Below are 24,813 nucleotides of genomic sequence, written 5' to 3'. Positions count from 1 at the left end.
AAATTCTGCTGCGCAAGTGTAACAACTGAGCGGCTAGAAACTTGGGCCCTCTTGGGTCAATCAGTTGTGTTTGTTCTCCGACCCCGTGCCAACGAAACAAGACTCTTGTAAATAGAGATACTGTGTCATAAAAACACCAACAATGTAAATATAGAATCAATAACTATAAAGGTCTTTTGTTAGCTGATTCAGCATATTCTTGTTAAACGTATTTTATGACACCATTGAGTAACCCTGCTTCGCTAGCGGAAATGATCTATCAAAAGAAACATATCAAAACACGTAATTTGGTTGAAACAAGTATCGGTGCTTGGAAACGAAGATTTCGATTTCTGAACGATTTACGTTTAAAATTGTCAATGTCACTTGTAGTAATAATAACAATAGCAGTCCTTTGGAGTTTTCTGATAGATGAAAAGGATGATTTTGATAATGAAGAAAGAGAGGAGGAAATTTCACAGAATAATCAGCAAACAGTAACTGAATCTGGGACACAAGCAGGTTTTGATAAAAGAAAAGGCAGCATAAATCAGTTCATTCCATTGTTAGTTAGCTAGGTGTCCAACGATATTGTCCCTTCTCCAATATAACCGAGAGAAGTCTGTATTTTTTCATTTTCAAATCAATGAGTAACTCCTTCTTTTTAAGTTAATCAATTTTTGTTGAAGTACTTCTTTTTCAAGTCATTTTCAGTTCAAGTTTCTCAATAGACAAAAGACAGTTTTTTCATCTGTTGAAACATATTTCCTCTTTTTGCTTGCTGTAGTGGTTGATGGTTTGTTATCCGCTAACGTTACTTGACAAGAATCGTTTTCATCAAGATTAACAACTTCAGATTGAGAAAAAAATCTGACGTCTGAATCACATGGATTATCTACCGGCTTTATTGTCACCCATCACCGAAATAACTTTAGTGTGAATCCGTTTAATTGCACTTGTCTTTTTACCTCCACTAGTTTTTATCGTCTCCTTATTGTCCTAGCTTGAGCACTTTTAGCACGAGTCACCATGTTCTTAAAACAAATCTTCAATTGTTCTCTATTGAATGTTGTACCATCTTCGCTCGCTTCTTTTTAGCTATGGAAGTTTCTTTATCACTGTTCCTGTTTTCGCTGTAATGTCCTTGTTTGGATGATCCTCAACAAGAGAAACGACCAATTCCTTTTCACTTCGTGTGAAATTACGTCCACGTGACATATCTGAAAAATAATATCAAAAGAATTAATACAAAATATCAATACAAAAAACAAAAAAAACAAAATCAAAACAAAAAATTTATTACTTCAATAGCCTCCAAAACCTGCTGACAAATAATTAACTGGTACATCTATTTGTTCTCTAGTTCGTCTGAAACCACAGTTAAGATGAAGAGAGGTCCAATCAAAAAGTTCATCGTCTGACAAGTTGCCAAAGAAACGATGATCAACAGTGATCACCTGACCACTGATTTTGGAATGAAATTTCTCAACTTAAGCCCTACATAATGGACAACCATTGAACCTCTTCATCATAAATAGTAGTCCTGACAGTTGTGTCAAAGAACCATTTCAAGCTACAATTGCATACAAAGAAGATGATTGCAGGGAAAATTAAACACATTTCAGTGATGCAGATGGGACATTCAATATCCGCTAGCAAATCAGCATCATAATAATAAGGCGAAGAAATCTTAACTGAACATAGATTCTAGCGTAGAGACACGCAGCATTCCCTAACTCGATCGGAAAAAGTTCTGAGATTACAGGTACAGTTAACAGAATTTATGCAGTACTTCTATACAGGCAAACTGCGTTCGCTGCCATGTAGGAGGCCAGTAGGGTTTGGGAAAGGCCCACCCCCACCCCCGCCTAGCGGAGCGCCGATGTATCCTTGTGCAGGGGGTCGGGTGGGATTTTCGTTAGACAAGAAACGTGAGCTGTGGTCAACCACTGGTGTTGATATCCAGCAGAACCCAGGCCGCGATAAGCTGGCCATCCATTCGTCCTTATACAGGACCCCGCAGCCACGCGTCTCTGAATGAGAGGCGTAAGGGTCTCAGCTGAACGGCTGTTTTCGGCACAGATCTCTAGACGTAAGTCCTGAGATCCATCCGCGATCATACCGATCAGCCAATGACCTTCAATGACCCGGCCGCGATGGTATTTGCCCTCGTCGATTTGGATGACTATACCTGGGCCACCGATTTTGCCTCTCTGCTTCTGATGGTCAAGGAAAGCAGAGACCAGGACCTCAGGGCACCGTGCATACATGTCATGTATGGTGTGGTGCGAGGCGACAGAAACCTCACGGCCTACCACCTCATAAGAGGCGTCCTCGGTGAATGAGTACATCAGCCGGAGTGCATTTGGGATTGGGAACCTTAGTTTCTCAAACCAGGCTCCCACACCGCACACCTTTGAGCGGTACGGCCAGAGTGCCTCTTATAGTGAGGGCACCTAAACGCCCCAGCGACTCCGCGCTCGACTTCGAAGCGCATCGGGACTCGGTGCTGTCTACACTCCTCAGAGTACCGGATGCCGCCTTCCAAGTATATAAGTTTCATGACCGCTAGCGAAAAAACTTACAAGAACATTTATGATGTGATTATCAAGTAATGGAAAAGGAGTTTGCATGTGGCACCAAACATCAGATGACCAGTAAGGTTTTGGAGCTCCATATATATTCTGAATGTAGTCCTGTAAAGACAAGTATATACATGTCAGATATTTGATAAAAAAAGATTGAAATAGCAGAAGAGTAGTTTACTCACAATCATGGCAGAACTTGGTCTAAATGAAAATTCCACAATGTTTACAGTGTCCATGTCAGTCCTGAAAACATGGTGGATACCAAACTTGCAATTTGGTCGAAAACATTTGGATTGAAGCTTGATCTTGGCAAACTGCTGGATTCCTGTCAGCCAATTTTGCTTGAATGCTGTAAAGAAAATCAGTTTACATAAAAAAATCGACCACTAGCGAATTGACCTTACCTGTTCCATTCGTTAAACAGATCCTTTGGAAGTTTGCCAGTCCTTTTATAAAGCCTCTCAATGTCCCTGGTTACATCCTAGGACATAACAAAATCCTTTGTTTGCAAAATTCCGACAAAAAAACAACGCTAGCAAAGAAAGTAAAGCAAATATTCATCATCTCATTGAATTATTCACAAAAAACAACTTACCCATTGATTGGTACTGAATTGCTCATAATTAAATAATTGAAAAATGTTAAAACAGGAAAAAAAAACTGCGTGAAAAACCCAAAATTTAAAGAAAATCGAGGTAAACAAATGTCAGAAAATGTACCCAAAACCAGATTGGGGGAAAATTTCTTAATTTATTTTGGTAAACCCTGGTTTCAACAGATCCGAGATTAGTTAGGGTTGATCTTTGATTTATAGAAACTTGAATCAACTAACCAAGTTTGGTGAAATAAAAATTTAATTTAATTTAAGAATCAAATGATTAGCAGTTCAGTTGATTCGAGCTTTTGATCTTAGTTGATGAATACGAGCCTAAATCACTTTGATCTTGGTATCAATTGATTGCAACTTTAAATGAAAGTTTTGTTTCAAGAAGCTAGCTCATCTAAAGCTTGAATCAACTGATTACAAATTAAACTGAACTAATGTCACCTTTTTTATGCTATTAGCAAAAATACAATTAGTGCATTTTCCCCACATCATGACAAAAACTCGTATTAGTGGTTATTTTTCGCGAATACCATAACGTTCTCATCGTTTACTAATTTATGTTTCAGTTTTTTCGCTAGTGTAGGATTCTGTCTAAATTTTATTAACCCTAGTTTCTGTTACGGTCTTGACTGTGAATATTTACATGTTGACGAACAAATTGAGTGACAATATAACAAAACTGGAACATTTCCAACGGAAGCAGCTAATGAATGTCTAAGTAAGTTATATTTTCGCTACCCTGATTTTCCATACTGAATTTTTTCTTATCATTTTCAGCCCACAAAAGATATTGGAAAAAAGGGAACTGAATGTTTACCAAGACCAAAACCAATCAAAGTGCTTCCGGGTGAATTGAAAATTTAGAACACACCATGTCTCTAAAACAGACATGTATGCTGGAACCATCGGTAAGTCATCTTACAAGGAAACTTTTTCAATTTTTAATATTCGTTTATCTTTATATTCAGGATAACATGAAACACATTTCGAGGCTACAAAATTTTACTGGTATTCTGATGTTTCATGTCACATCATAACACCTTTTCCACTTCTAGTTGAGCGCATCATCAAAGTATTGGTAAATTTTTTCGCTAGAGTAATGTAAAGAATTTTATTGATGATTAAGATGATTATTTTTTTTGCAGAAACCATTCAGGATTCAAGTGAGTCAAGTTTCTTTTACAATGAAAGGGAAATCAAGGCAAATGATTCCAATGTGATTCCATATTCACTTGACATCGGAAATAGTGTTGATGTCATCGTTGATATTTCTTTTGATGGTTCGCGGGCGGAAATGGATTGTTCAATTTGTTTATTTGTCGCATCGGAAACATGCTATTGTTTCCCTGTAACCACTTTTGTGTATAAATTGTGCCCTTAGCTGGTTCTTTGGACTCAGCAACAGTAATTTGAATCTCTGCCCATTATGTAGGGCTGATGTAAATCAATTACATTTTAGGGTATAGAGTCAAATTACTGTTGCTGATCACAGTAACCTTGCTCAAATCAAACAAATTCAGCATAAAATTTCACATCTTTCATGTTCATAACAAAAATATTCATCGATAGACAGTTAGTCTATTATTTTGGTCTACATCTTTCATCTTTTCATAGCATAGTCTACAACATCCATAAGCTTACAATTTAGCATATCTCATTTCAAGATTAACATGGCACCTTGCCTGCAACGCGATAAAATATTGTAAGGAATTCCTCGTTGATTCTATGTTTGATATCAAAATTAATCAGATAATATTGAACATATAATATTATTTAGATTAGTTTGTTTATCTTAAGTCATCCATTGTCCAATAAGCTGATAATCCACAATGAAGAATATTTTTTGCAGCTCATTCAAGAATATCAAAATATCACTAGATTTATGGATAATGCGATATGAGAAAGTCGACTATATAAGCAGTCCAATAGCAAATCTGTGTTCACTGAGAGATAAACACGCAAAATTTGAAATGTTCATAAAAACAGTAACTTTTTTTATTTGTTTGAACTTGATATTTATATCTGGTTCATTTGGTTGTCAAGTAAAGAAGAATACGAAAACAGACAGTTTTGTTTGTGTTTGTAATCATGATTATTGTGATCCCTTACCGGTTGAACCATTCTCATCACCTCACTCATTGACTATATTCACAACTGATAAATCATATTATCGTTTAACCAAATCAGTTGTACCCGAATCCGATCTTAAGGTTAACCAATCCTCGGATATTAAAGTAACTCTCAATGTCTTTGATCGTTTTCAATCAATAATTGGATTTGGTGGAGCCTTTACTGATGCAGCTGGAATCAACATCAATAGACTAACGAGTGACTCTTTAAAAGATCGTTTGATTGCTGATTATTTTGGGAAAGATGGAGCCGAATACAGTGTTTGCCGAGTTCCAATTGGAGGTTCTGATTTCTCTGATCGTCCATATTCGTATGATGATGTTTTTGATGATTTTGAGCTGAAGCACTTTGCTTTAGCTGCTGATGATCATAATTATAAGGTGAGTTCATCAAAATATTAGTGATGGTTCTTTGAGTTCTTATTGAAAATACAAATTTATTCAACATCAGATTCCATACATCAAAAAAGCTAAGGAACTGAACAATAATCTCAAACTATTTGGTTCTCCTTGGGCTCCACCAGCTTGGCTTAAGACTAACAATGCTTCTAATGGACTGGGGATGTTAATCGGTGAACCTGGAAGCAAATACTGGAAAACATGGGCTAATTATTTTGTTAAGTATGAGCATTATATTAGGCAACCAAAAAAGTAATTTGACTAAACAGTCGGACTAATTCAAAATAATTAATATCTATCGTTAAATTTATTGAATACTTTTGATTTTGATAATAATGATAAAATAATTTCTTGGCTTCAATTTGAGCTTAATTTCATAATTGAAAATATTGATTAACATAATCAAACTATGATTTAATTAATCGATATTTTATTTTCATTTCCCAGCAATCGACTTTCAATCAAAATTTTTATGAATTAATAATCGTAGATTTTAGAGAAATTAACATTAATTTGAAGCTGAGATTCCATATTATCTATGAATAAAATTTTATGCTTCTAATTATTACAATTAATTAATTATGCGAAGAAATTCACCGAAAAAATGACAATTTTTTGACACTTTTTCAATGGGATTTTTGACGAAAATCTCATTGAAAATTGTCAAAAACCCGTTCTATGTGAATTTAATGTTAAATTGCATTTTGATTTTATTACCATAATTAATTAATCGTAATAATTAGAAACACAGAATTTTACCAGTAGATAATATGGGATTTCAGCTTCGAATTGATACCGATTTTTTCAAAATTCATGATTATTCATTATACAAAATTTGTCTTGAAATTCGATTGTTGGAAAATCGAAAAAAAGTGGATCCACTTAAACCACAATTTAATTGTGTTAATCAATTTTTTCAATTATGAAAATAGTTTTAAATTAAAGCTAAGATATTGGTAAATTGTTGATATAAATACCAAAATTATTCAATAAATTCAAAGATGTAAAATAATTATTTGAATTAGTGGGATTTTTTAGTCAAATTACTTTTTTGGTTACCTAATAATATGAATTGTTTTGCTCTTTGTGCTAATGTAATCGTGTTTTTGTCGTTCTTTTAGATTTTTTGACAGTTACAAAGAGAATGGTATCGAATTCTGGGGATTAACACCGCAAAATGAGCCTCTTACGGGTTTGAAACCAGGCTTCGATTGGAATACTTGTGGATTCTCTCCAGAGATGATGAGAGATTTTATTAAAATAGATTTAGGACCGACTCTGAAGGCTGCTGGTTATGGTTTGGATAAGATTAAACTAATGATTTACGACCATAACACCAATCAAGTTTATTCATTTGCAAGAGGCGTTCTGTCTGATAAAGAAGCGGCTAGTTATGTTTCTGGAGTAGCTTATCATTGGTATGCTGGTCACTACTATGATGACTTGAACAAAGTCCATGATCAATTCCCTGATTATTTCCTTATGTCAACCGAGGCATGTGAAGGCTGGATAAGAACTGATCCAGATGTTGGAGGTAAGATCCTGCCTCTTAAAAGATTAACTGTATTGCTTTGATTTCGTTTAATGTTTGAATGAAATTTCGGTTCAATTATTGCTTCTATGCTCAGTTTCATAAGACAATTAGCTAATCAGCAGCCAAGAATTCTGGTCTTTCGATCTATTGTATCTTTCTCAGTGGAAAAATTTTACGATCAATCATTTTTGAGTCTATGAAAGGCTTCTAAAAGAGATTCTACTACTAGATTATAATCATGATTTGATTTTCTAGAAACTCAGGTTCCCTAGAGCCATGTTCTAACAGGATGGACTGAAAACAGAAAACGTTTTCAAAAGCAATGCAAAATGGCAAAAATATTTTGCTTTGTTTGATGGCGTTATGGCTCATTGTTGGAAGATTAATAAGTGCAAAAACTCTGACTTTCGAGTTAAGAGTTATAACCTGATAAACTTTTAGAACTGGACGCATTCGTGTGACCAAAAATTTCTCTGGTCGAAGTTTTTTGATAAAATCGCTTTCAAAGTTTTAGAACTAGATTTTATTTGCTAGTTTTTCTCATTTTAGATTTCGTAGCTTTTTCATTTATACAATAATTTGGACTTTTGATTGTGGATTTAATTGAAGATCGGTTATGATCGCGGTCCACTTTGTATTAAATAAATGAAACTAACTTATGAACATTTAAATCTTTTCAGTTAAACTTGGAAATTGGACTCGAGCTGAGACTTATGCGAATGATATCATTGAAGGACTGAATCATTGGTCAACTGGTTGGGTCGATTGGAATATGGTATTAGACACAAAAGGAAGTCCGAATTGGGCACTAAATTATGTCGATGCTCCAATAATAGTATCTGATGATGGAACTGAATATTACAAACAACCAATGTTCTATTCTTTAGCTCATTTCAGTAAATTCTTGAAACCAGGATCACAAAGAATTCACCATCGAATTGATAAAGGTCAAATGGATGGCGTTAAAATGACTGCCTTTGTGACCCCAACAAACGATCTTGTTAGCATTGTTGTCAATACAAATCCAGACTCTGTTCAAATTACATTCAATGGAGCTGGACCGAATAAGTTTACTCTTGAATTTGGTCCAAGTTCGATACAAACAATCACCAAGTCATTGAACTAAGAAATTTATTAACGTTTTGAAATCTAAATGTAATAAATCAGTTTAATTACAATGAGTATAATTATTGATAAAATAAAAATAATTAAATATCTAAAAACAAATATTACAAATAATACAAAAGAGTCAACTATTGTTGTTTCTCGTGGATTAACTTTTTTTATTGCAAGGGCAGTGAACGATTGCCCTTGACTAGAACTGATTTGATCAGTCAAATCGCATCTGATAAGGCAAGTTAAGTCACGTAAAATTTCACGGGTTCATTCGCCTAGACAGTGATTCCTGAGATATTAGTTATTGGCCTTATATTCATTTCATTTTCACTCAAGAGCTTTCAGTTGTAAAGGTTAGAGATATCTTTATAACTATTTTTATAGCTAATTAGCTCAATTGATTAAGATTAAACAATTCATCTTTAGATTATTTATGCGTACATTGAATTAATACAAACCCAATTGTATTTGTTGCTTATCCTTCACTCATTAATCCAATATTCAAGTGCGAAAAACTCGACCTACGAGTTCCATCATGTTATACCATAATCTATAGATGAATACCGAAGAGATTTATATTCACCAATGAAACTCATGAAAAGGTTTATCAGAGGAAAGTAATTATTTGCCTGAATCAATAAATTCTAAGAAAAAAGTGGATTCTTCAATAATTTTCATATTTATTTGTTCTTATATTTTTATTCATAATCTTTAATTGTTAGCTATTTTGATTCTGATTCTGTCACCATCTGATTAAGTGTGAGATTATGCATTTATTTAGCGGTTAAAAATGCTGTTGGGTGAACTGAAACAATTGAAGCCTCATGATTTGAAGTAAACAATGAAGTTAACTGGTAAACCAAGTTCCATTTGGGAAATAATCTTTTCTCAAACTGTTCCTATTCATGGAAAGTCATTAATAGCTAATTAATTTGATTACGAGAGCTTCTTTTTGTTTGTATTCAGTTTGATAAGTATCTGTAATTTGATTACAATTAAATTGTATCAAATGTTAATCAGGAAAGTCGCAAGAAACCTCTATTCTTGACTCCAACAGATTCGGTAAAAGCTCACAAGTGAAAGATTGTTGTTGAACAATTAGCTTAACCTGATTATCTTACGGATAATCTGTTCCGTTTTAATTCACCCACAAGGTTGATGACAATTAATACAAATTAATTAATTTTGGTGAACAATTATCTTCTAATTAGATGCGCACTTGAAAGAGGGAAATTAATAATAACTTGTTCTCACCATTGTCAGAGATTCATAATAATAATGGAACCGTTCGACTTCCATATTAATGGAAACAATTATTAATAACAATTGAAAGTATTTTACAAAAATAATCTTTATGTGAAAAATATTACATTACTACATTGCTGAAGGTAAATTGTGATTACAATGAGTTTACTAATGAATGGGCAAAGGGTTAAAACGAGGACAACAGAAGCAGTGATGAGTATTAATGGGTTTACTTTTCATTCTTTCAGGTAAAATGAGGTTCAACTGGATGATCTTTTCCGTCTAGTAGTGTCTTCTTGGTCCATAAGGGCTTGAATGGTAACTGTCCATACGATAATCTGGTCGTGAGTAGTCTGACTTTGATGGACCATAAGAAGCATAAGAAGGTCTAAGGTAAGCTGGAGCAGCATAAACTGAATGAGTTGGTGGCTCTTTGGCGATCATCTTAACATCAGCAGGGTCTTTTGGTGCAGTTCCAGGTTCGTTGGTAGAAACTGTAGCACGGAATCCATGCTTGTCAGCCACATAGTCTACCTTACGATAGATTCCATGAGCATCAGTATATCCATAAGAGCCACGTTTGGCGCCGTATTCATCACCTAATATAACAAATGAAATTGCATGAAATTACAACGAACACTAAATATGTCTTTTACCTTCTTCTTGTTGGTGATTTTTGTTTCCATAACCATCGTTGATATCATAACCAAAGCTGTATGGTTGAGGTTTGTGATCCTTAACCAAGATTGTCAGTAAAGTGAGTAAAACAAGACAAAATTAGTTGAGTTGAATTAGACACAAATCGGTGCTCTCAGTACGGTCAGTCTCTTTACACTTTTTGGTGCAAAACAAAGTTACTGACAAGTCGATGGCAAAACCGTCATCACTTGTTAGGTGATGTTAAGCATAAAGCAACTGAAGCAAAGTGCAATCTACTTACATAGAGTGGTTCGGCATAAGATGCTTTTGGCGATGCATATGATGGAGCGGGAATGGCATAAGCAGCCTTTGGAATGTGTGAGTACCTTGATGATGGGCCATTGTATCCATAGTATGCTGGTGAAGCAATTGAACAAACTGTTAAACAGCCAAGCAAGATGAAACTCTGTGGATTGAATGAAAAGAAGTAAAGATGAAAATCACAGAAAAGGTCACAATTGAAGTATCCAAATTGTTGTTAACTTTACCTTAATCATTTTCGTTGAATTTTGTTGACTAACTGAACGAATTGAATAAAACGAATTAAAATGTTTTGTAATGTTGATTCAACTTGGTTCTGGTAACTTATGAACTTTTTCATGAAACTTTCTTCTCCTTTTATACCCGAAACAGAGGACGTTTCGTGTTAATTGGCAGCTTTAAGGCGTTCAATTTTGTTGGTCACTTTTCTGGTCGGCCAATGTCGAACAGTTTTGTCAAGGTAAAAAAAGAAGATGAAAAGGAACATGGAAAGACTTGATGAAGATAATGATGATAATGAGGATGATGAGGATGGAAAGAGATGAAGAAAAAAGAGAAAGTTTGTAATGAAAGGTAAACTCATGTCCAGTTAGGATATGGGTCAAGCTGTAGATAAGAAAGTGTAATAATTATTATAATAATAATCGTAACAAAAGTGAGTAAGAAAAGGAAAGAGAAGTAAGAGAAGAAAAGTAAGATGAAATATGAGGAGGAGTTGAATTTGAATTGTGATTTAATTATTATCATTAGCTGTGAAAATGTTGATTGAGGTCAGTAGAGAAGTAAAATGACAATTTCGACTCTTTTTCTTGTTCTTCCAACAGCCAAAAGTGAATTAAAAAAAGGATAAAATGGTCAAAAAATGTCGACTAAGGTTCTTCTCTAAAGCAATGGTCAAGAAGGTAAAAGATATTGACTTCAGTAGTTGACTTTCAGTTCATTACTTAATGACATTACAATTCAAGTGTTTAATTTCATTGTTTCATCGCTCACGTTCACCAGGTTAGTAGCCAGTCTCATCTCTTGATTCAAATCTGGTCAACCTGTCAAAGCGACAAAAATATCAAATTATCACTGATCACGAGTCCGATGAAAGGTCAATAAAAATAGATGAATCTCGAGTTGTGTAGGATTTAATGATTTGTCAAGTGAAGGACATTGGAAACAATTTAATGTTTGATTCAATTTCGGCTAATATGTTACTCGATTGATACCATTTTTGTTAACCTTGGCATTGATGAACTTGCAGTTAATGAGAAAATTAAATTTCTCATTATTTTGCTTTCAATAGGTAAAGGTAAAATTGACATTCTTTATCAGACAAAAACGAAGAAAAATTATTCCTATTTACTCGTAATGATGATGGTAATCACGATGATAATTATAACAGATAATGATTCAACACGTTCGCTAATAAAATGAATTTAAGTGCAAAACCTTTTGGTCAGTCTACTGTTTGATCGCACATTTCATCTCATATTTGATCTAAATTGATATAAATCACGTTTCCAAGTCTTTTTATTGCTAGTTTTGCTATTCAATTGATTCCAAGGAAACTTGTTCAGAATATTTTTTTGGTCAACTTTTCCATTTTCAAAGATAGTCAAATAATCTGAAATCAAGTCATGACTTTAGGTTTGGGTTAATTTGATTAGTAAACTCATAAGGAACTAAACTGGATTAACAAATGCAAAATCAATCATGATCAAGATTAAGAGAAAACAGATTTTCTCAATCAACAATTAATCCATAAATTTGAACAAGTAATTGACCATCAATCAATAAAGTCCATTTTGAATTAATTTCTCGCCAATTGACAATCAAAGTGAAACAATTTGAAAAGGATTTCCATTTAAGATGATTTACTATTCAATCAAATTTCAATTTCCTGATTTGTTAAAAGCCAACACCAAATGTGAGCAGAAGAGTTGGATAAGTAAATAAAAAGTTTCATTTTATTCGCTCGATTTTCGCTATGACGAATCGCATAACGAACTGAATAATAAATCGAAAAATGATAAAATAATTGTTGATATTTTTCGCTGCCAAATTAAATAATCCAAGATAATGACAGTTCAAGATCATTCGAAACGAATTACTTTTAATGGTAAATCATTTTTCTGTTGATAAACAGACAAATAACAATTATGGATAATTTATTGTTGCTATTTAATTGTATCGAGTCAACGCGTTGAAAATGTAATACAAAGTTGAATCAATTAGGACCAATGAATCAACATCAGGATAAAACAAAAATGAAAAGTTCGAAAAAACTTTTCTAAAGTTGAAATGCTTTTCAATTGAAACAATTTGATGTTATCAAACTATTTAAGGATGTTTTACAAAAGTAAAAGTTTGATGTTCATTTGATTGTTTAACGGTCGATGGAAATGATTAAAGCTATTGTCGTAATTGTATTAATGACAGTTTCTCGTGAGATTTAACACTTTACTTAAATGATTGGACATTCAATTGTTGAATGGGAAAATATTATTTGCAAGATTGAATCTGCAAATGAATTAACAAATGGAGAAAATTTTGCAATTTTTTTCTTCTTTTCACCTAACATTAACAATTCTTGATTGTTGTGCATGTTGAATGAGTTGCTTTTTTGAGTGAAAATTTAATTTAAACATTTTCACAACAATTCTCAATGAATTCAGGGTTACCTTGAAATTGTAAAGTAGAACAGTAGTTTATCGTGTAACTTCATTTTCATGATGAATGGCGAACAGTGAAAGTGAACATTAAGATTAACAGTTCATTAGATTGGACAATTTGCTAACAAATGAATCTTGCTATTATTTGAATATTTAGCGAGAAAATTAAACTCTATTTATCAGCAAATGAGATTTTTTCACGATAATTTCAATTCCTTTTTTTAAACCATTTTAATGTGTTTCTTTGAACGAGAAACTAAATTGACTTTGGCTTAATTGGGTTTCAGGTCAAACTGTCTCAATTTAGTATTGAACTTGAGTTTACTCTTGAATGGTCAACTTGAATTGTTTCAATTTAATTATAAATTTCAAATACTTTTTCGTACCTTAAATCGTCTCATTGCAACAATCGACTTTCACTCAAATTGAAGTTTAATTGGATGAATGTATCAATGTTTAGTTTTCACTATTACACTTGTATCTACAATTATCATGTAATGAAGATGAATTGAAGGACAGAACATGAAATTATATGTTTGCAGTGGTCAGTGTTTATTAATGAAAGTGTTGCTATTGTTGTGTTTCTTCGTTTGCTACTTTTAACAATGAGTTGGTTATAATTGAGGTTGAGCATTAAGTGCTGACTGTATGATTGTAAAGTAAATGTTTTCATTAAATGGTTTGGGAAAGCAAAGTGGTTTTACTTCCAATTGTCACAAATATAATTAACTTTAATCGTCAGACTTTTCAAGAGTTTTTCATTCTTTTCAAATTGAGCTTTCAACTTTGCATTTGAAAACAAATGCGAAAAGTCAGTGAAAAGGAGAAACAAATGAATCATTAATAAGGCTTGAGTATCAGTTGATCAAGTGTTTCCTTGTTAGGACATTTAACATCGACAAGTCTAAAAAATTACTCTGAAAATAACGTTCTTTTGTTGAGTAGTTTGTTCAATTGAAAGTTATTCATTTAATTATCAAGTTTAATCAGTTGGGACTTTGAGCAAGGGTTGATGAATTGAAGATGATGGTTAAAGTTTGAACAGAATTAAATTTGCGCTTGAATTTAAAAACATAATCATTATTCACTTACAAATGTTCATTTTCTGCAACATTTCATCTTTTTATTTTGAAACAATAAGAAGAACTTAATTTTTGTGTAATTTTTTCCTTGATTGAAATTCGGTTCTTCAGTTTTTCGTTTTTCCTAGAGTGGAGCAAGTTTTAATTTAGCATGAGATGAAATTTGAATTTGTATTTCGTTTTCAGATTACATCTTGTTTGTCTTTTCGGTCTCAATACACGGTATCTTGTCACTTTGATGTCATTTTCAAATCGTTTTGTTGAATTGTGTTTTTCGGAAAATAAAAGTTTGTAAGTTAAACTATGTACGAAAGTTGGTAAAACTATTAAAGTTGAGTCTTTAACAGATCCTGCTCAGACACTTATAACTATAGACATGAGTCAGATTATGAATTCATGTTGAGTGTAAAAATTTCACTATCAAAGAGACATAATGACACCCTTCTTGCCGAACAGGAAACTTCGAGTTGAAAACTTTCTATGACTTAAGGGAAAACTCTATGTGTCAAATCTGAACATTTATACAGTTATACAATGTAGTTGCCTTCCAAACGAGTGTCTTTGATCGATTGAGCGTAATTTATTTCGAAGTACAAAGATGCTCAAATTTTCCACAGTCTTTTCACACGAGCCATCTATTGGTATCGGAGCTCTAGCCTCATTGTCAGTATAAATAGTGATAGGATAATTCAAATAGTATTTCGTCTTACTATGACGCATATCGGCTGTTTTTTGTGTGGGAAGAGTGTAAATAATCTGAAGTTTTGATGGTTTAACCAAATGATGAGGTTATAATGTAGTTACTTTGAAATAAGTTTTATTAGATGAAATAAATGAAATAATTAAACTCACAAAGTGTTTACACCAGTTCAAAATAACTCAATATCCCTGAGAGAAGAAAACTCAAGATATTCATTCACAATCAATGATTTTAACTTATGCCTAAAAAATTTAAAAATGTGCTTTTTCATTTAAACATTATTTCTAACTTATCATTAGCTTTCTCATGGTTAAAACTTCATTAAAACCAACAAGTTTATTGCTATTTGGATGTGTTTTATGACATAAGGAACACAGACACAGAAAACGCGTTAGTTAATCTCCGAAAAAAATCAAGGAAATATTGAGTAACTTGGCTATCTTGGAGAATATTGACAGGCAAAAGTCATGATACTGCAATCCAACAATGGTTTTCATTTGGACACCGACTTTGTAGCGCAAATTAATGACCATGAAATATAAAAAAAAGGATTCAAACATAAACATGATTATTATGTAACGCTTAAAATTGAAGTCTATTTTTCAGTTTTGATTACTGACCAAGATTTACATGCAGAACCATGAGGTTTCGTTGCGTAAAATCAGTATGCACAAACTGCATATAAACGAATAGACTTTTAGCGAAATAAATACCAAATTGCAAGAACAATCTATCAAGAACAGACCCTGGAAAGAACTTGATTTTTTCATTTTCGTAGAGAAAGCGTTGCCCATAGTAACGAGTTGCTAGCGTATTTTCACCATCAATCAGCTTTCTCTGCTTCTGTTTTTTCAGTTTCAGTTTCTTTCAATTTCAGTTTCAATTGAACAATTTTATAAACATCAAAATATTTTGACCATCAATTTATTAATGACAGGAAAAGTTTACACCATGGGAAAGAGAGTTCCTTTCAATCATGTCCCAAAAATTCATCATAAATGATAACTATGATGAACATGTGAATGTCCAGTCTCAGAATGCAAGTATACTTACCTGTCGTTATTAACGCTCAATATTACAGCTCTGTTTTTATTTAAGGTTTCGCCAGCTTCATCGCAGTCTTCGGAAGTTCTGGGCAGCTCTATACTCGTTTCGCCCAGAAGGAAGTGTCCAAGGAAGCAAAAGAAGAAAAAGCTCAAGAGAAGGGTCGAGGAAAGGGTCGAGGAAAAGGTCGAGGAAAAGCCCGAAGTGAAGTTGCCAATGATGTGGAAAGTGATTTTCAGAGCGAGGAGCAGTTGCAAGAAATAGTATGGCCATCACCAATCTCTGATCACAAACTAATGTTGTTTCCAACCCATTCTGACGGCCACTGTGTTTTAGTCACGCTCGACAATGGAAAAAAAACTTTAAACTACTACGACACAATGAAAAAGTCAAATCCAAAAATTTTACAAAATTACAAAATCATCATAAGCAGATGCTATCCGGACGTAAAGTTCGAATACCTAAATCACCGCAACATTCCACAACAACTTGACCCACATAGCTGTGGCCCATTCATTTGTAATACGCCGCCATGATTGTTTATCATTTTCTCACTGGTTTACCTGAATATGATATTCTGAAACAAAAAAGTTTTAACGCGGCAAGTAGAAGCAAATTTTTCTTTTTCAAAGTTTAAATTTTCATTTTTTTCCTATTGCAGAAGTTGAAAGAAGCAATGTGATTGAAACAAAGAGAAGCGCTCAAGCGAAAAAGTATTCAGGCAACTGATATCATCACTAATTATCAGCCCGAAGAAACGTAAGTATTGCAAACTGTAAATAAATTGAGTGAAATCGATAATTTTGCAATTTTGATTCTAGGCTGGAAAACCCTGCATATTTATCTCTCGTGAAACGAAAGAGAAAAGAATACGAAGAAGAGAAACGCAAGCGGCAAAAGTGAGTAAAATCAAACAAATTTTTTAAATGAATATTTTTTAATCTGAGTTTCATTTTAGGTTGGAAAATTGGCCATTAAATCTCAAACATGACTTTGAAATAACTAGAAAGAAAGCAATAAGGTAATTTTCTAATGATGAAGAAAATCAAAAATGCAACTAATCTAATTTAAATCTAATTTCAGTGATGGAATGAAATTCCGTGCGAAAGGAATGCCATTAGAAGATTCTCTTGATAGACCTTATGACTGGTCTGCGAAAAATTTTGATTCAAATGAATCTACAATTGTTACAAAAGACATTGAATCTTCTTCACAAGGAGACGAACAAATCGCTTCTATTTTGAGTGACATTGTCGATTCGGTTGTGGAGAATGGTGAAGCAAAAAAATCATCTTCGCTACAACAAGATGAAAAAATTGATGTAGACCAGCTGAAAACGGCTGATAACAAAAATAATGAATCAAAAGATGCCGAAATGTCTTCAGATGAAGAAAAAAAAGAGGGCGAACGAGATGTTGCCAATGACAATATCGTTTCTTCTGTTGAGGAGAATGGAAAAAAATCATCTTTACTTCGTTATTTGATTGGGGTGCTAATTCAAGCTCGTGTCTATGTAGGCACTTGCATATTTGAACGTTTTCCTGTTGTTCATAAATTTTTCCCTTCATGTATTTGTATCGATAAATGTTCAACTCATTAGTATCATCTACCATTGTATTGTGGTCTAGATTATTGTATTAGTTGTTGATCTACATTGAAATTTGCCTGCAATTTGTTACCAACATGCTTAAAGAGATTAAAGGAGATTTAGCGATTTGTTTACTCAACAGAAATTATCTGATTGTTGAACAATTAACAATACTATTCAATTTTCTGGACTTTATTCAAATAAAATTATCAAAAATACCAGAAAGATACTTAAAAGAAAGAGAATCAAGTATCAGAAGGATCTATGATGATCTATTTTCATTGAAGTGGAATTTTATTTGACTTATTTATGGATTGAGAAATTAAAAATGTTTAGAAAACTTGTAACTTTTGTTATTCTTTGTTTCAGCGTGATATTTATATCTGGTTCATTTGGTTGTCAAGTGAAGAGGAACGAGCAAACCGACAGTTTTGTTTGTGTTTGTAATAATGATTATTGTGATCCCTTACCTGTTGAACCCTTCTCATCACCTCAATCATTGACTATATTCTCAACTGATAAATCATATTATCGTTTAACCAAATCAGTTGTATCCGAATCCGATCTTAAGGTCAACCAATCCTCGGATATTAAAGTAACTCTCAATGTCTTTGATCGTTTTCAATCAATAATTGGATTTGGTGGAGCCTTTACTGATGCAGCTGGAATCAACATCAATAAACTAACGAGTGACGCTTTAAAAGATCGTTTGATTGCTGATTATTTTGGAAAAGATGGAGCTGAATACAGTGTTTGCCGAGTTCCAATTGGAGGTTCAGATTTCTCTGATCGTTCATATTCGTATGATGACGTTGTTGACGATTTTGAGCTGAAGCACTTTGCTTTAGCTGCTGATGATCATAATTATAAGGTGAGTTCATTGAAATATTAGTGATGGTTCTTTGATTTCTTATTGAAAATACAAATCTTTTCAACATCAGATTCCATACATCAAAAAAGCTAAGGAGTTGAACGATAATCTCAAACTATTCGGTTCTCCTTGGGCTCCACCAGCTTGGCTTAAGACTAACAATGCTTCTAATGGACTGGGAATATTAATCGGTGAACCTGGAAGCAAATATTGGAAAACATGGGCTAATTATTTTGTTAAGTATGATTATCATTATATGAGTTCCTTCTTTGCTCTGACATATTCTTTCTTGTTTTAGATTCTTTGACAGTTACAAAGAGCATGGAATTGATTTTTGGGGTTTAACACCCATAAATGAGCCAAGAATGGGTTTACAACCGGCCTTTCGTTGGAATGCTTGTGGCTTCTCTCCATACATGATGAGAGATTTCATTAAAATAGATTTAGGACCGACTCTGAAGGCTGCTGGTTATGGTTTGGATAAGATCAAACTAATGATTTATGATCACAATAATGATGACCTTTATTCACATGCACGAGGTATCCTATCTGATGCAGAAGCTGCTAGTTATGTTTCTGGAGTAGCATTTCATTGGTATGCCAGAGGCTACTATGAAGAGTTGAACAAAGTACATGATAATTATCCAGAATATTTCTTGATGTCGACTGAGGCCTGTGAAGGCTCAATTCACTTCGCTCCTGATGCTGGAGGCAAGTACATTGTATTCATAAAAGAATCAGCAGTATTTGTATGATAATATTTTAGGTCATTACATGTGTAGATGTTCTGGTTCAAATGTATTTCTCACCAACGTTCCGGATTTATTTAGGAATACATGTATTTGGCTGAGCAATTCAATCTTAAAGCTTAATAAAAACTTCTTTTCGTTTGTTATAGTTATGCTTGGCAATTGGACTCGAGCCGAAACATATGCACGTGACATAATCGAAGGATTGAATCGTTGGTCAACTGGTTGGGTTGATTGGAACATCGTCCTGAGTATGGATGGAGGCCCTAACTGGGCATCAAATTATGTCGATGCTCCAATAATAGTATCTGATGATGGAACTGAATATTACAAACAACCAATGTTCTATTCTTTAGCTCATTTCAGTAAATTCTTGAAACCAGGATCACAAAGAATTTATCATCAAATCGATGAAGGTCAAATGGATGGCGTTAAAATGACTGCCTTTGTAACTCCAACAAACGATCTTGTTATTATTGTTGTCAATACAAATCCAGACTCTGTTCATATTACATTCAATGGAGCTGGACCGAATAAGTTTACTCTTGAATTTGGTCCAAGTTCAATACAAACAATCATCAAACCATTGAAGTTGTTTGACTGAATAAGAGCTGTTCAATGTATTAATAGCTCAATTCGGACTACTTATTAGAAATATTTTAAACCAAAAGTGAGCGACGGCCAAAAAGCTAAATTTTGTCTTAAAAAAGTCCTGCTGTTAAGCATATTGCTAACGAGGGAAGGTGCCTAAGTGGTACGGTTCGATTCGGGAAATTTTATGATAAATCGATAGAAATGTGTGAAAAAACATGTCTGGGGAAATTTTAGGACTTGCAAATTTTCGCTTCAATTTTTATTCTATTTTAAAGTCTAATCAGATCCATTGAAATAAGCTGAAAATGGCAAAAACAAAGACATTTCATAAAAAAGCAACAAAATGAATCTTGTTCACAGCTTCATAATGGTCATTTTTCATAGGCAAAGTTGACTAAAAGCATTGAAAACTTGAATAAAAATTGAAGCGAAAATTTGCAAGTCCTAAAATTTCACCAGACATGTTTTTTCACACATTTCTATCGATTTATCATAAAATTTCCCGAATCGAACCGTACCACTTAGGCACCTTCCCTCGTAAGAATGAAATAGGCTGTGTCGGTTGCAATTCAACTATCAATTATAATAGTACTCATCATGATTTATATTTTCATATTAAAGCCCAAAATCAAGCTCACCAAAGTATTATGAAAATTAATTATAATCATGTATCCCGACAATAAAAAAGGTTTTGGATGCAATTACTCACTTCGCAATGTTAATTTTGCTCGAAATGTCTAGAGCAAAATTTTTTCATTATTCAATTAATCCTTATACAATCAAAATTGAAAAATAGAACCATAACTGAAGTTTTTGGTTACCCAAACTGATTACTATTAGTTTCAGATCCATAACAAAATACTACAAAAATACAATGTCGAAATAGCGTTTATTTCATCTTCAGAAATTAAACTAATACGTTTTGAGTTACTGAGTTAACTCTGAACAGTGATTCATCAATATTAAAAATGTGAAAAGTGTCAAAAGATATTTTTATTTTGAGCAAATCGTCAAAATACAAACTTCCACTCGAGCGCGTAACTTTTCAGAAGCTAGAGCTTGTCTTCAAAAATGGTGAATTACAGATCATATGAAAGAAGTTCACATTAGCTTATAGCCGATAATATAAGACCCGTTTTGAGCTGATCAGGACCAAGTACGATAGAAGCATTATCAACTAAGTATCGGTTGAAGCTAAATGACCTAACCGCTTTCCAGAATCGATAGACCTAACTGAAAACTAAATATAAACAAAATTTCAGCGCTTTGTCATCAATAGCTCGCTAGAAAGTATCAAAAATTGTTTTAACTTTAAATCGCGATCGAGATGAAACGCGGAAGTTTCGAAAAGACCTAAAAAAAGACCTAAAGACCTAGAAGACCTAGTTCCAATGTCCTCTTGTGTAACATTTGAAGAGGGACGGTTTTTCGTGCTACAAAACCATTTACACTGAAACATAAGGCAACCAACTCAAACCAACTTTCACTTTCTACTCAAAACTAAATTAAAGTTTACTCATTATCCTGATACAAACCTTCCTAACAATCCAATTCATGGGATAACACAATTATTAAAGGCAAGTAGTAAATATAGCTTATTATAAAATTGAAAAACAAAATACGTTGGGCGGTTCATATATTAGCAAACTGAAATGCATCGGAGATCCCTTTCAAAAAAACTTAATTGTCATTTGCTAGAAAGGTGGAAAGTTATGAAGATGATTGCTAAACCGGGCCAAATTTGTGCCATTAGGTTTTGGCATTTTTGGCTCTATTTTGTCTTGAAATTCGGCATTACTTTTGATCTTGGTTCTAAAAGAGAGAAAATTGAAAGGACTATTTCATGGCATCAAAATGGTTTCCATTTGTATGATTAATTTGCAAAGATTTCATTGCTTTTCGAAATGTCTATCAGAAGTCAATACTAATTTCAACTAAATATTTCACATCATTACATAAAATGTTGTACAAAAGGTTGCCATCTTCCTGTTAGTGCGTGTTTAGTCCAAGAAATATATTGATTCTCTTCGCTCATTTAGAGCGCATTACGAGTGCCAACTGAGTGCCCAATTTATCGCTTGTGTTTATAAATAAGTTATCAACACTATTCTGAGAACAAGAAATCACTAAAAATCTGCAAATATAACAATGGTACTAAGGGTCTCATTAAATAGGACTGCGATAATTAAAAGCATTTTGTTCCATTATGATCGTAAACATGATTAAATTAATTTACTGTATTGTACTAGCAATAACATGATTATCTCTGAGATAATTTCCCTTCATTACAACGCGTATATAAGCAATTGATTAAATGAGGTTTTTTTAAATTCATTGTTTTCAACAAACTAATCAACACTCTAGAAAATTTAAACTTTTTAGTTTTTCAAATTTAAATTTCGTCTTCGATTCAGCGATAAAACATGAAATCAATCATTCTAATTTCAGCTCTAATTGGATGTTGCTTTGCCGCAACTCCAAAGATCGGTAAGTGTCCAACTCCAGGTGATGAAAAGACTGATTTCGAAGTGTCCAGATATCTTGGTCGTTGGTATGAAATCAAAAGATCGGATACTCCAAGCGAAAAGGGTGTTAAATGTTCAACTGCAAATTACAGTCTTCGAAGTGATGGTAAAATTAATGTAACCAATTCTGGAGTCAATTCCGAGTGAGTTGAACAAGCTTTCATTTTCTTTATCAAATCAGTGACAATCAATTAGACGGTTGGAAAATATTATTTGGTCTTGAACCATAAACTGAATCAGGTTTCCCAAATGTCTATGATTTGTTCGTAATGATGTGGAAGATCTATATCGAAGTGATTGAAATCAAACTTTAAACCAACTCATCTATTTATACTTCTCACAGAGGCGACAATGTTGTTGTTTACTTGACTGCCTCAATTGTCAACCCAGACCAACCAAACTTTTTGAGTGTTGAGATATTCCCAGGTAAGTTTTTCAAGTCAATCTTGATAACATTCAATCTAACTGCTGAATGATTATTTTACAGGAGCACCAACTGCAAGCTATTGGGTAATTAAGACTGACTATGAAACATATTCATCCTTAATTTCATGTGTCCAAATTACTGCTGATATGTATTCACGTAAGATTTCAATTAGAATAATTTTAACTCCTCTTGATCAGCTATTCAAGCTATTTATTTATATTTCTTATGCCTTTCATTAGTTTCTGGTTGGATCCTTTCAAGAACCCCAACATTGGACGTTGCATTGGTCGATGAATTGACTAAATTACTGGAAACCAAAGGAGTCACTGAGCTATTGACAAATGACAGAACTGGCTGCACCAATTAAATAAAATTGTCCAGTCAATAAGGCGACAAATTTTGAGAAATTAATTCACTTATGTTGAACCAATAAAAAAAAATTTCAAATCATATCCACCAAAAAACTCCTTTTGGGTTATTTTCAACGTTTCATAGACACAAGCACTGGTGAGTGTTGAAATACCAGAATGATTGGACTAGCCATGGAGATGTTTTTATCGGTTGCCATATAGATTTTAGGATGTTACTGAATTATTCAAAAACATTATTTGTTCAGCTTGGCGTTTTGAAAAGAGTCAACAGCTAATTATATCCAAATTCCCATGATGTTTTAGATGTAAAGATAGTTGGTACATAAAATTCAATGTCGCTCAATGCTATCAGTATAGATGTAACGCTGATTAAATCTAGAGCCAGAATGTTCCGATTGATTATTTTTTTCACCATTGCAAATCTGTCCTCTGATCCAATTCCATAGTTAGTTAAATCAGCTTTTTAAAAAATGATGTAGCTGATAACTTGACACCTGCTTATTCTTTCCACCCATAAATTGTTTTATTTCAAAACGACAATGTCCAATCTTATTTAGAACTAGCCGGTGGTTAGATATTTTGCAAAGAATCCACAGCGAACCGACTCAGACTGGAATGACTGCATTTGTTTACATAAAGGTATTATGTTGTTAACCTAATGAATAGTTAACCAAAACACCTTCAACAACAAAAATTAGGACCTGATATCAGATCGGAAAATAAGATATAAGATCATCAGGGAGATTCTTTGACAATGAAACAATCGTTTCGATAATTGACTCCTGATTACCGATGAGTTTGCTGATTAAATGGATTAAAACATGCTCAATTCGGATAGATCAGTGATAGATATAAACATCCGAGAGAGAAGGAAGTCTGAAATTACATTGCAACATAAAAAGTTACCAAAAATCAGATAGGTGAATCTTAGATAGATTATATAATCGATGAGCTCATGGGTTTAATCCAGTTACGCCCAGTTATTCATAGTTATTCAGTTGGTCCAAGATTAGCAGAACAAGGAAATAATTAGATTGTGTCAAATCCAGGTACCAAGAAAAACACTTAAATCAAAAATTTGAGGCAAAATGATAACAATGAATCAAATTGATAACTCGATTGCTTTTATTGTGACTGATACCATGCTGGAAGTGGAGATAGCTGCCACCGCCTCCTAATTACAGAATAAATAAAAAAGAAAAATAAATTTTGTGAATATTGGAAGATAAAATTTTCTAGAAAGTATGAGTAATGAGAAAATATAATATCACCTGTTGAAGTTGATTGATAATCCTTAGCATCAGAGTCAATAATTTCTGAAGCCTTTTGAAAGCCAATTCGACAAGTCACTTGACAAAACCAGAATAATTCAGCCTTAAACCAACAAACGGAATCATAACAGAATAAATAAAAGTAAATATGAACGATTTAAACAAATTTGATTCACAGAAAAGGTCACATTGTTTCCATGGTAACGTATATTTCAAGCAATTGCAAGCCAATCAGATTTTCATAAAAAACACCATCTAGCGGTAAAAAACCCTTTCGTTCTGTAAACTTTGGACTCTTTCAGATGTTGATAAAGTCTGTGATAAAATTTTACTGTGATAATTGTTATGATTTGTAAAGATTGATCAAGTAATCT

At 33.3% G+C, this 24,813-nt stretch overlaps 5 protein-coding genes and 1 long non-coding RNA gene across 6 annotated transcripts; 4 read left to right on the top strand and 2 right to left on the bottom strand.

Annotated features, from left to right (window-relative positions):
- Window positions 1-5,129: 5,129 nt before the first annotated feature.
- LOC107361065 (putative glucosylceramidase 4) lies at window positions 5,130-8,463 on the top strand. The gene is made up of 4 exons (XM_015927794.3): window positions 5,130-5,684; window positions 5,755-5,924; window positions 6,824-7,236; window positions 7,917-8,463. The coding sequence occupies exons 1-4, from the start codon at window positions 5,145-5,147 to the stop codon at window positions 8,360-8,362; spliced, it is 1,569 nt and encodes a 522-aa protein (XP_015783280.2). The 5' UTR covers window positions 5,130-5,144; the 3' UTR covers window positions 8,363-8,463.
- A 1,222-nt stretch (window positions 8,464-9,685) lies between these two features.
- LOC107361067 (cuticle protein 16.8) lies at window positions 9,686-10,875 on the bottom strand. The gene is made up of 4 exons (XM_015927796.3): window positions 10,785-10,875; window positions 10,538-10,702; window positions 10,254-10,332; window positions 9,686-10,196 (listed from the first exon to the last, which is right to left on the bottom strand). The coding sequence occupies exons 1-4, from the start codon at window positions 10,791-10,793 to the stop codon at window positions 9,880-9,882; spliced, it is 570 nt and encodes a 189-aa protein (XP_015783282.1). The 5' UTR covers window positions 10,794-10,875; the 3' UTR covers window positions 9,686-9,879.
- A 6,133-nt stretch (window positions 10,876-17,008) lies between these two features.
- LOC112538727 (uncharacterized) lies at window positions 17,009-17,785 on the top strand. Its single transcript, XM_089269896.1, has 2 exons — window positions 17,009-17,064; window positions 17,127-17,785. Exon 2 carries the CDS (start codon window positions 17,134-17,136, stop codon window positions 17,641-17,643), a length of 510 nt encoding a protein of 169 aa, XP_089126022.1. The 5' UTR covers window positions 17,009-17,064; window positions 17,127-17,133; the 3' UTR covers window positions 17,644-17,785.
- Window positions 17,786-17,948: 163 nt separating this feature from the next.
- On the top strand, window positions 17,949-19,990 carry LOC107361064 (putative glucosylceramidase 4). The gene is made up of 4 exons (XM_015927792.3): window positions 17,949-18,502; window positions 18,573-18,742; window positions 18,801-19,213; window positions 19,401-19,990. Exons 1-4 carry the CDS (start codon window positions 17,960-17,962, stop codon window positions 19,853-19,855), a joined length of 1,581 nt encoding a protein of 526 aa, XP_015783278.1. The 5' UTR covers window positions 17,949-17,959; the 3' UTR covers window positions 19,856-19,990.
- A 2,170-nt stretch (window positions 19,991-22,160) lies between these two features.
- Window positions 22,161-24,623, bottom strand: LOC112538726 (uncharacterized). Its single transcript, XR_003082048.2, has 3 exons — window positions 24,440-24,623; window positions 23,959-24,342; window positions 22,161-23,869 (listed from the first exon to the last, which is right to left on the bottom strand). It is a non-coding gene; the product is annotated as an uncharacterized LOC112538726 (long non-coding RNA).
- LOC107361068 (apolipoprotein D) lies at window positions 22,184-23,249 on the top strand. The gene is made up of 4 exons (XM_015927797.2): window positions 22,184-22,513; window positions 22,714-22,796; window positions 22,858-22,953; window positions 23,037-23,249. Exons 1-4 carry the CDS (start codon window positions 22,269-22,271, stop codon window positions 23,162-23,164), a joined length of 552 nt encoding a protein of 183 aa, XP_015783283.1. The 5' UTR covers window positions 22,184-22,268; the 3' UTR covers window positions 23,165-23,249.
- Window positions 24,624-24,813: the final 190 nt, after the last annotated feature.

This window comes from Tetranychus urticae, chromosome 1, assembly GCF_039701765.1.
Source record: "Tetranychus urticae isolate SD_2017Ah chromosome 1, NJAU_TeUrti_SD_1.0, whole genome shotgun sequence".
Classification (NCBI taxonomy): domain Eukaryota; kingdom Metazoa; phylum Arthropoda; class Arachnida; order Trombidiformes; family Tetranychidae; genus Tetranychus; species Tetranychus urticae.
This window is presented reverse-complemented; position numbering and strand designations above follow the sequence as displayed.